The sequence below is a fragment of the Uloborus diversus genome, chromosome 4, assembly GCF_026930045.1.
Source record: "Uloborus diversus isolate 005 chromosome 4, Udiv.v.3.1, whole genome shotgun sequence".
NCBI classification, from domain to species: domain Eukaryota; kingdom Metazoa; phylum Arthropoda; class Arachnida; order Araneae; family Uloboridae; genus Uloborus; species Uloborus diversus.
In genome coordinates this window covers 118,661,081-118,672,921 of record NC_072734.1, presented here as the reverse complement: position 1 = coordinate 118,672,921, position 11,841 = coordinate 118,661,081, and the positions used below count along the sequence as shown (strand labels likewise).

Genomic DNA, 11,841 nt, shown 5'->3' with positions numbered 1-11,841 from the left:
TTTTCAGTATTTATACCAGCAACATCTTCCTTCAGTAATGTATGCATTCATTTAAATGCAAATTTTACTGATGTTCATAACAATGAAATTTTGAAAATTTTTGCTACAAGAACCTAAATCTTTACACAAACCATTTATTTATGTTAGGTATAAGTTTTATTATCAACCCTTATATGCTACTTCATTAAAAGGTAAATTCCATTATAACACTCTGTTGCAATAAACTGCTATTAAATGCAGTGTTACTAAAGTATAGTTTTATCAACATTAATGTGAAGGAAAAAAGAACTAACTAAAAGAACATTTAAAAGTGTATTGTAGATAAATACACTTTTAAATGTTCAGTAATTGTCACTTACTTTCAAATATATGTAGCAAAGTGCACAAAATAAGCAGATACCTTTTTTGTCTTTAGGCTTTGTCTAATATTTAGTTTTCGCATATCACCATAAAACTTGAGATTTAGGTAAATTAAATTACCAATAACAACTTGGTGACGATTCAAATTTGCCAAAAGGTGCAGATAGCACATTTGTGCTTAGCACGGCAGTAAACAATTATTCATCTGCGATGATTTTAAAATAACTAAGTGTACCAATGTGCCATTTAGCTTTGGTAAGAATCAGACAACTTCATTTGTAAATCATCTGCTTTGAAACAATATAAAATGGTGAAAATACCTTTTATTCGAAATCCATCATTTACATTTAATCACAGCTATTAGTTTAACATCAGAAAACAGCAAAAGAAGTTTGTATAAGAATGAAGAAGAAAAAGCAGAACAAAATTATTATATGAAGTATCTTAATTTCTACGTATAACTATTGCCACACATATCTGAAATACAGACAATGAACCAAAAATATGCAACACAGATTTTAAAAATATTTAATATGTTCTGGATAACACAAAATTAAATAGAGTAACAATATAATGTAGTGGGAATCTTGCCAAGTATATAATTTTGCTGTTCTTTATAGGTTTTTTTTCCACACAAATTTATCTGATTTGAAATAGCTATAGACTATCCAAGAAAAAGTTATTTCCACAGCGTAACTTAATATCACAAATTAAAATCGATCATAAAACAATGTTTTGGTATTAGTACGTTTATGTTATCGAATTGACACTCTTTCATTTATGCTTAAATTCAACTTTACACTTTTTTTAAAGTAAATAAGTTTAATATTTCTTATGCATAAAAATATTATTCTGTTGTTCCTGAACTTTGAAAATTTAATAGGCTACTAATCATGAATATATTTTCAAATTTTGTACACATAGAATAATTGCTAGACTTGGTTTTTGTGCAAGCATTAAATATTGAAATTTTTTGACAACAGCAAAAAATGCCAATATAGCAAGGTATTGGTACATGAATCAGATAAACTAGGTCATGATTAAAATATAAACAAGGTAAATAAAAAAAAAAAAAACAACTTTGCAGAAAATTAGTTCTGAGACATTGTTTAAAACCTCTGAAGCAAAATTCTACAAAATGTATAAACTTTGAGCTAGTAAAATGTGAAAAAATAATATTAAAAAGTAACTAAAAAACGTACACCATAAGCTTGTATATTTTTGTGCATAATATAAACAAAGTTTTAAAAAAAATCTCAGTGTATGACAAATCTTTTACATCTGCAATTTACAAATGACCAGTACAAATTTCAACCGCATGAATGAAGATCTAGTGAATGAAAATCTATTGAGAGCATCTAGTTTGGGCATCAGAGTATGCAAGTCTGCTTTACTCATGATCACTACGGCTTATGTACAAGATTTAATAACAATATTTTTTTTTCTTTTTTTGCAAGCACAAATGTATTGAAAAAAGAAGAATTAAGATTATCTAGATTTAATCGACAATATCTCGTTCCAAAAAATAGACTCTGTTGCAGTCTTTTATTGAGAAAAACAGAACAAATGAAAACAAATAAAAGTTGATTAGGATTTTGTTTCACAGAAACCGGCATGGAAAATTACATTTTAAATGCATTCACTTTATTAAATACTTTAAAAACACTATCAACGTAAATCTATTACTCCTTAAAATTATCAGATTCTTCATTTTTACAAACTCACAACAAAAGATGTATTTTTAAAAAATGGAAATAAGAGGATGCATGAAGATTTATATAAAAAGCATGTATGATAGCTGTATTTCAGATCATTTGCTCAAGAACCAATTTTGAAAAACAGCAAACGGAAATGCCTTATTATTTCCTTAAAAAATGTAATGAAATTACAGTGAATTTGAAGATTAAAAAAAAAAAAAAATCAAAACAGGGAGGGTTTAACAAGTGTTAGACAAAAATATAAGTACATTTGGTGAATTATAAAAGAGCATATGCTTTGCTCACTGCTTAAGAGCTTTGTACAAAACATTTAATGCCAAGATATTAATGAAACAAGTTGAAATTATGTTAACATTTCATTTGGAGTTAAAACTACATACAAGCAGATTCTATTGTTTAAAGTTTTTTATATTTAAATAAACATGGAGAATATTAAATTACATTGGCGTTTGTAGGGGATTCACATATTCAAACTGCATAATCTAATTGCCTTATTTAAAGCTTAAGCTAAATTTTTAGTTCAGGGCGAAAAATGGATAAAATATTTTTTCAATTGAATAAACATTGCAGTTGATGTTAGACACTAGAACCAAAGTCGGTGATAATACTCGAAAGGATTTTACTGTCTTTTATTATGTACATATTTTGCATTAACCAGGAGACATAACAATCATAGATAACTTGTCTGATGTACAATTTCATCATAAATACAGATCGTCACTATCACCATGGAACATAATTGTACATAACTCAAATAATTAAGAAGAATGATATATACAGGTTGTTATTGTTTTGCACAGATCGATGAATCAAGTGCAGTTATTCTTCATAGCCTTCAAACCCACCAAACAAGCTATACAAAGAAGAAAAGTAAATCCCTGCATTTGTAACTAACCTGTTAGTTCTTGTGCATAGTTTCTAGTGGACAGACATATAAAACTCAGGCTGATTTATATGTACACACTGATAAGCAATTTTAATACCAAGAGCTGTAAACTAGGTTCATCATTTCAATTTCTTCCTTTTATTTTTGTTTGATTTCGGACATTTTGACCGCCGCTTCGGGGAGTTACGTTTAAGAGTGTCTTTATTGCCCAAGAAGTATTCAGCAGCTTCTGATGCAGCCATCTGATCTAAAGGTTCATTTAAAACATTCAAAATCTCTTTCTGTTCAAGTGTTCCATCACTTGCAATGGGCACTTGTGCATCTTGATTCAAGCAATCAAAGAAAGGATTACTGTCTGCATTAAGCTCCACTTCTAACATGGAAGGTGTAAATTGCACAAGTTCATTTCCTGAAAACATATTTGAAATTAAAAATAAAATTACAAAACAAAGTATGGCTCTAAGGAAAAATCATCACAAAACCTACATAAGTTCTAACTACAAAACTCACCAACAATATCAATAGGTTCACTTTTAATGTTTTCAACCTGCAAAAATAATAATACGTTGAGTCATAACAAAAACAGTGTTACCTTCTTTAACAAACACTACCAATCAGTTAAACATTAGCAGACATTTAAAACATTTAATAACTTATTTTTTTAAAATGAATGTTGGCATTTTCCATGGAATTTTGAGGCTAACAATGTTAAATTTGTTGAATAAGACATACAGCTAACACTACAGATTTTTTTTTAACAATGTAGGACTATAGTTATTCCAATTATTTTATGATGCAATAATAACAGCACTAACTCACAAGAAAAATTCTGTATTCCCAAACAAGAAAAACTTAAGTTCAAATTTTTCTTGAAACAAGACAGCTTGTTTTCTTCAGTCAAAAGTTTTACCTTCAGTCCTTATATTTAATGGAATGACGGGGGGGGGGGGGGGGAGGGGGGGATACCTTGCAGTCAGAAAATATTTTCATTTTCCTAGTATTTATTTATTTAATTAATTTTTTTTAAAGTCTAATTTCTAAAAAAGGTGTGATCTTTTTAATTGTAAAAAAAAGAAAAAAATGTTGGAAACATTGCATGTTGCATACGAATCACACTGCAGATCTGTAGTAATGAAACTTTTCTCTTACTATTCAAATTTATTCAAGTTACATTCAGATACCAGACCAGGGGCAACATCAGTGGCAGCACGAGAAGAAGTTTTCCCAGAAGGCATCCTCTTTATATCAGTCTTTTTCAGGGGTTCCCCCATGAGAGGGGGGAGGGGTCAGTGACTCAGTTTGCTACTTGGATGTTCTTAGGGTGGGTGTTAAGAACTGTTTTTCGCTTTTTTGATAGACTCTGATTCTGAGGGAATATTTTGTAACATATAAAGGGTGGGGGGTGCCATTGTTTTTGAGGACGATTTTCGAATAGGGTAGAAAAAAATTTAAACAAGGAAAAAATATGTGAATAGATATCCACGTCGCAAACTTCCAAGTAAATCAGGGGGTGTTCTGGGCTGTTCGCCAAATAATTTATTTGCTGTCTGATCTATCTTGTTCTTCATAGATTTGAGTCACCTTTGATTCAAACAAATTTCCTTTTTTTTTGCATTCCAAAATATTGGAGAAGTTTTCCATCAAATTTAAAGATAATTCTTTTTCTTGTTCCAGCTGACAATCAAATGTTTGCAGTGTTTTAGGTACTGGAGTTGACACAAGCAAACAAAGTTTAAAACAGTTCGGAATTTCCTTGAGGAATAGAGGTTAGAGCAGTCATGGATCCAGAGAGAGGGTCCTTTAGGGTTATGACCCCCCCCCCCCCCCTTATTCTAATAAAGATTACCGGAAATAGAGTTTTGAGGACTTGAATTTCGAGCATTTATCAGCGGTAAGCCCCAGACCCTTATCGGTGATCTACTATGACACATTAGTTTTGAAATCTAATAAAGTAAAGCTTAACTTTTCTGCAAATTTTTTTTAATTCACTGAACAAAAAAGTACTAAAATCACTCATATGCATGGAGGAAAAGTCGACTGAATTTAAAATAGTAAAATCTTAACTCTAATTTTTAAAAATATTACTCGGCTCTGTGGCGGATCCAGACGATCCTGTTGGGAGGGGCGATTAAGTAATACATTATAGGGGGGGGGGGGGACTAATGAAAAAAAAAAAAAGAACTGAAGCATGCTTTTTTTTCGAATAATGTGTATTGTTCTAAGAGTTTGGATAAGGGTTATGTTTCGAATACCAAGGATTAAAAAAAAACGAATTTCTACTAATATTTTGGATCTGTTATCGAAATTAAACCCTTTTCAACTTTTGATTTGTTTGAGGACTCGTGAATTATTTTTAGTAGCCATTCAGGTCCTCAATTGAACGTTTTTCCTTATAAAAGAAAGGTACCGAACATAATGAAATACTAAAATTGCATTTTAAAATAAAATTTAAAGATAGTTATGAATTTGTTTGTAGACTGAGTTGTTTAATATTTGTGCTTGCAGGCTCTCTAAGGAACGTTTTTGTCAGAAACGAATTTTTAGACTGTTTGGTGGTTAATAAGAGGAAAGGAGATAGAAGGTCCCTCTCCAGAAAATGTTTTGAAATTTAAGGGTATATTTTCGAAAGCACAATTGTTTGCTATGTTTTTTTTTCTTGAAGGGAAAGGAAGAGATTCAGGAATTCTCCCCAATCGTTTTTTGATATTAGAGCTTCAAAAATGCAATGTTAGATATCTTTAGTGATGCTAAAAACCCAGGGGGTTCGGGGGCTCTCCCCCATAAAATTTTTTTGGAATTGGAAGTCCTAAAAACGCAATTGTGGACCATCTTTGATGTAGCAGAAGACATGGGGTTCAGAACTTTTCCCCAGAAACTTTTCGATGTAGAAACATTGTTTGAGACGGTCTTTGAAAGATGAGAGAAGGACATGGGGTCACCTCTCTGCAAAATTTTCGAAATTGTAGTGATGAAAATGTAGTTGTGAGCCATCTTTTATGACGTAGGGGGTAGGAACAGGGTAACGTAAAAATGTAATGTTAATGGGTCTTTTTGGTGTCAGGGGAAGGACTCAAAATCATGGGCTCTCCCCTGATATTTTTTAGGAATTGAAGCTCCAAAAACTGAAAATTTTTGACAATCTTCGATGACATTGGAGAGAGGGAGTTTAGGGACTCGCTCCTGGAAAATTTTTGGAATGTGTTTTTTTTTTGGGGGGGGGGGGGGGGGAACCCCTCACAACGGCTTTCGGAGGGTTTCATGGCCCCCCTCTGGAGCCGCCACTGGGATATAAATGTATCTTAGGCAAGTTGCAGTTCCTTTGAAATGTGCTTGATACTGAGCTAAAGAAATGGGAAATTAATATATGATCTGATGAAAAGTGTTTATTTTAAGTTGCTAACTAGGTATCTTTAGTAAAATGAGCTGATGTGTCCACCACATGACTTCCTTTTATGCCAATTTAACAATAATAGTACTTTGAAGCAAGGTAACACTATAAATACTTTCACCCCTAGCTTGTGGATGCAAAGAAGCATTTTACAGAGATTTATTTTCCCCAATATCGACAATTTTAATGTGATTCAGTGGATAACACTCTAAATATCGTCAATAGCTCGAAATTGAAACCAGATTCGAAAAATAATTTTTTCCGCCAAATTTCAGACCCCGAAACGGTTTTTTGAGGGGGAAAGAGTAGTAAAAAATAGGAAGAGATAGGAACTGCACACACACGTCAAGAGGAAACAAATTTAGCTTAAATTTTATTTCTACTGTAAAATAAACTAACAGTATTTTTGATTTAAAACTGTCCCAAAAATGAACTAACAGTACTTTTGAAGTATTAAAGGGATTTAACAGTAGAATTACAGCAGTTTTTGTATACCTAGAAATATGGCAGGGGTCATTTTGATCCCCGTAGAAATCTGCGTAGTTTCCTACATAATGCCAGATATTTTTTTAAATGAAGTTAAAGTAAACTAATTTATAATAATTACTATTTTCTTTTTGAGGATAGAGAAGTTTTAAATCTATATATTGAAACATCAAAAAATATTTTTTAAAGCGAGATTGAAATATCTAGCGTTGTATCGTTTTTTTAAGAACATTTTAGAAATCTACAACAAACTAAGAGGATAATTTATCAAATTTTGCAGAAAACAGTTTTAAACCCAATATTTAAGTAGATAATTTTTTTTTTACTAAAAATGAAAATAACAAATAATTGTACTTACAAGGTTATTCGTCTGCGCAGCATTTTTTGTACGAGCTAATCTTCCTAATTTTTTATCAAAATCGACATACAGATATCTTACAGTGGTACAAAGTAAAGTCTTTTTTTACCCTTACATTCCTTTGTTTGACATATCATATTTTTTTTTACTCCACTGAATCTTGCACTTACATAAATTTACTTAAAGCTAGAAAAAGTTTGTTGATACTTGGTATATGTTCCTTTCTGAGTTCTCCTTCTGCTAAACGTAATAAAAAAAATCCTCCCGCTGATACTTTCTTTTGTACATGTTCTGAACAAAATTCAGGCATTTATAGCTGCTCAGTTCAAAATATTGTGGAAGATGTATAATATACTGGCCAGAGACATGAAAGAATTTCAGGGAGTATTTGCTTCCCATTTGATCTAGAGCCTCTAGTTCTTGCAGCATTTTTGCAATTTCGTCCTGCCTTAGCATTCTTTTACAAAACAATAATATGCTTTCACAAAAACAAAAAGTCACGTAAATAAAACAAACTGTTTTATCAAAAATGAATAAAAAAACAAATCATCTAGCAGAACCTACAATCACTCATCTTTGCCTAATATCTTTTCACTGCTCTCTTTCCTTTAGAATGTTTACAGTCGGACCTCCATATATCAAAGTAGCAAATTGCCGGAAAAAAATCGATATATAGAAATTTCGATATATGGAAACAATCTTATTTTATCCTAAAAATCTCCTAAAACATTAAAATTAAAGCTAATTTTCGTGTATGAAACCTAATTTTTAATTTATACGAGCATCGGATTAAAATGAAAGTTAATAATTAAAAATATAAAAGAAATTACTTTTTTGCGCCTTCATACATCTTCATTCTTCTGCAATTCAACTTGATCCGCAACATTAGAGGATTTTAATTTGGACAAATCGAGAGAAAAATAAAAAATTAATCTACTTAACTTGAATGATTTTTACTGCAGCTAAAACGACCAGGAACGATAATCAACAGCCAAAAGGGAAGACTTGAAACTGATTTTACAATGTTACTGGTTACAACTAAGATATTTGAAATAAACTTGAGGGAATTTAAAAATTCTGGAACGAAACAACCTTTCTACACACCCCTCAACCCCAGATTCCTTATGAGTTTCTTAGCAACCTTTAGTAAACATAATTTTCTCACCTAACCTTTATTTTTCATCTTTTTTTTTGCAAATACACTTTATGCAAGGAAAGAAAATGAAAATGTATACATTTTATGGTCATGTTTACGATTTAGATGGAACAATAATCATATTTATGTATGAAAAAAGTTAGTTTCAGTGATTATTTAGTGGTCCGTTTTTGTGAGATTCTGTTACGTGTCGCATTTATTTTGTACTAACATCAATAAAACAATAAAATATGTACAGTGTACAGGTTTTTCATTTTTTGCTTCCTTACAATTCTTTTAAAGTTTTACATTGCCTTTCTGTTTAAATAGAGCTCAATTTCACTTGTAATCATCAACACAAAAAATTGGCGAATAGGAAATTCAGTTTTTCCGGCACTTTTTGCACAGTCGGTCGTTTACTTTAATTAAAGCTTCTAATTGACAGGTAAATAATATATAATTGCATCACAATGTGCCAGTATCTATTTCTTTATTATTTCATTAAAAAAGTAGGACTGAGGGCGATAATGAGAAAAGACGATCATAAACGCCAAAAAAGTCACTTACGAAAATTTAACTTTTAAACACGCAGACAGCGCAGCGTTCATTCCAGAAATTACTGTAATCAGTCAATGAAAAGCTAAGGATCCGCTTGTTTCTTTTGCTTTTCAAAATTGAAACATGCAGAAAATTATCGGTGGGGCATTATAAAAATAAGAATCAATGCACAATTAGAAGTGCTTTACTAAAGAAAGAAAAAGTAGGAAAAAAAGAGAAAAAAGCAGGAAAATAAGGAGAGCTCTAAAAAGTAGGAAAAATAGGAACTCATTGGGGTCTGAAATTTGTAACCAACTTGGTGATATATTGCCATGTTGGCATGCAAAAGTTTGGCGATATAGTGCCAAATTATAACATCACTCGAGTTTGTACTGAAATTAACGCCCCCAAAAACTTGTAATTTTCCCCAAAAAGGTGTAAAAAACTCTATTGGAACATTCGAATGCAACCAAAAAGGGAGGTGGACAACTAGACCCCAATAGAAGTCTATATACCAAATTTCAACTTTCTACAGCATACCGCCTTTGAGTTATGCGAGATACGTACATACATACATCACGAGAAAATTTGTGGTAATTAACTCAGGGATTGTTGAAATGGATGTTTTGGGCGTCCATACATTCTTAATATGTACGTGTGATCAGGCCGAAAAAAACAACTCAACATTCCTGCGAGGGTGAGCAAAATCGAAAATTAGGCTGATATTTGAGTGAAATTTTTTTCGCCACATACAATACTTCCTTTACAATGTATAAGGAAGTAACCAAGCAAGTGAAGTCACTTTTCAACAATTTTTAAATACGAAAATAATTCAGAAACAAACAATGAAGTGTTTTAAAATTTTAATCTGAAGAAAGAAGTTGCAGTAAGAACCCTTGACTTTGAAGAAATAGAAAAGTTTAGAAAAATCTTGTGCATTGTTTCAGTTTTTAGTTGAAATGGAGAATAACTTGCAGGTAAGCATTAACTGGAAAATGTAGAAAACTGCACCCACCAAACAATTTTGGAGTGCTCAAAAAATTCAGAAATTACAAAAAAATTAACTATTTAAGGCTGCCATACTTGGCTCTACAAATGCATGAAATTTTTTTCAAAAATCAAGTTTTTGAAACATAAATGTTACTTAAGATTAATGGTCGTCCCACCTTGAAGCATTTTGCTTTACATCAGAAAAAGTGGCTCAAGGCCACAAATGTATTTGATCTTATTGATTTTTGACTAAATATTCCTAGCTATTGTATCACATATTATTTCGTGAGTATGGTCCAATATGTTGCAATAAGATAAAGCTGTCAGACGTCTTGAAATTCCATGCAAACATCTGAATTCTTTCGGGGACATGCAACCCCAAACTCAAACAACAACTCTGCCCCTCGAGTTTTTTTTTTTTTTTTTTGTGCATCTCACATCAAAACAAGATGCAAAAATCAATAAATAAACAAACAAAAATTGAGGAATATGAGTTTTTTTTCTAGCACACTGAGAAGAATTTTCAAAATTTATGGAATCCCACGAAATTTACTTGCTGGAGACTGTGCTACAGCAATTATTAATTAGGGAAAACATTCCAACATTATGTGAAAATTCCAGGAATTACAAATCAAAATCTTTTGAACAATGATACTTACAGAAATATCTCCAATTAATGATTCATTGTTGGCAACATCATCAGAGCTGAAAAGCTATACAAAAGAAAAATAAATAAATAATTAATTTTAAAAAAAACCATTAGATTTAAATTTCATTAGTTGCCTTAAAATGAGTGCAACACTTTTAATAATATCAGTAGAGGATATCATTGAATGTTGAAAAACTATATGAGATTTCATTTTTAAACAGCCTCAGTTTTAGAACTCTTTAACTCTGATCACAATTTAAAGTAATTTCGTGCTTTCAACAGTTGATATGAGAATAAAAAAAAATCAAACAGATTGTATTTAAGAAAAACAGATTGCTTTCCTTGATTGCAGAAAATTTTCTACTTTTTACATAACCATAATGGTGAATTTATTTCTAATATGATGCCTTTTCCCTTCTTTTGTAGATCTGTCACATTTAATCCCCGGAGAAATTAGAGCATAGAATTCAGAAGATAGTACTTGACAAACGGTTTTACATATTATATATACATATATATAATTATAAAAACTTGAAGTAAAATATTCTACATTTAGGCAGCACAAATGCAGCTATAGTATTAAATGTATATTACATATATTATTTAAAGTCTCACTCGTTGGTAGCACAACAGCAAGTGTACTAAACAACAACAAGAAACTCAAAAGAATATTAACAATGTAAATTGAAAACCATGTAAATATTAAAAGTTGAACAATATGAACAATAGAATGGACAGTAACTGCTACGTTATCAAAGAGCTGGAGCCTCTATCCGATCTCTATAGAAACCTGCAAATTAGTATAATATGCCAACTGCTCCAGCTCTTTGATAACGATACTGCCATTCTATTGTTCATATTGTTCAACTTTTCATATTTACATGGTTTACAATTTACACTGTTAATATTCTTTTGAGTTTCTTGTTGTTGTTTAGTACACTTGCCATTGTGCTATGTAGGAGTGAGACTTTAAATTACGTATATATATATATATATATATGGGTGATTCTCCAAAATCCTAACAATATTATGTCCCAGTAGCCTAACACAAAAATTGTTTAACTCAGAAAGTGTTTTCACTTTTTTAATAGTTAGAAGTAACTTATATGATGTTATTCTACACTTATTAAATAAATAGCTCATTTAGGTTTTTCTACAAAAATGTTTTAATAATCAGAAAGTCACACATTTGGCGTGTCCCCATTGTTTTTCAAATGGACTTAAATTGCTTAAAAGTTTTATATCAACATTCCACAAATTCAAATTGCAGTACAAAATTAAGCATACTTAAAGGCATAAAATAGTATTCTTTAAATGAATTAAATTATTTAAAT

At 31.0% G+C, this 11,841-nt stretch overlaps 1 protein-coding gene across 5 annotated transcripts in view; it reads right to left on the bottom strand.

Annotated features, from left to right (window-relative positions):
- Nucleotides 1–676: 676 nt before the first annotated feature.
- The window catches only part of LOC129220339 (heat shock factor protein 1-like), a 62,104-nt gene continuing 50,939 nt past the window's right edge, over nucleotides 677–11,841 (bottom strand). For all 5 annotated transcript variants that reach the window (XM_054854745.1, XM_054854742.1, XM_054854743.1 and 2 more), the window contains 3 exons: nucleotides 10,518–10,571; nucleotides 3,475–3,511; nucleotides 677–3,373 (listed from right to left, as the gene is read on the bottom strand). In XM_054854745.1, coding sequence (XP_054710720.1) covers nucleotides 3,084–3,373; nucleotides 3,475–3,511; nucleotides 10,518–10,571 — 381 coding nt within the window. In that variant the 3' untranslated portion in view covers nucleotides 677–3,083. The remainder of the gene's footprint in view (nucleotides 3,374–3,474; nucleotides 3,512–10,517; nucleotides 10,572–11,841) is intronic.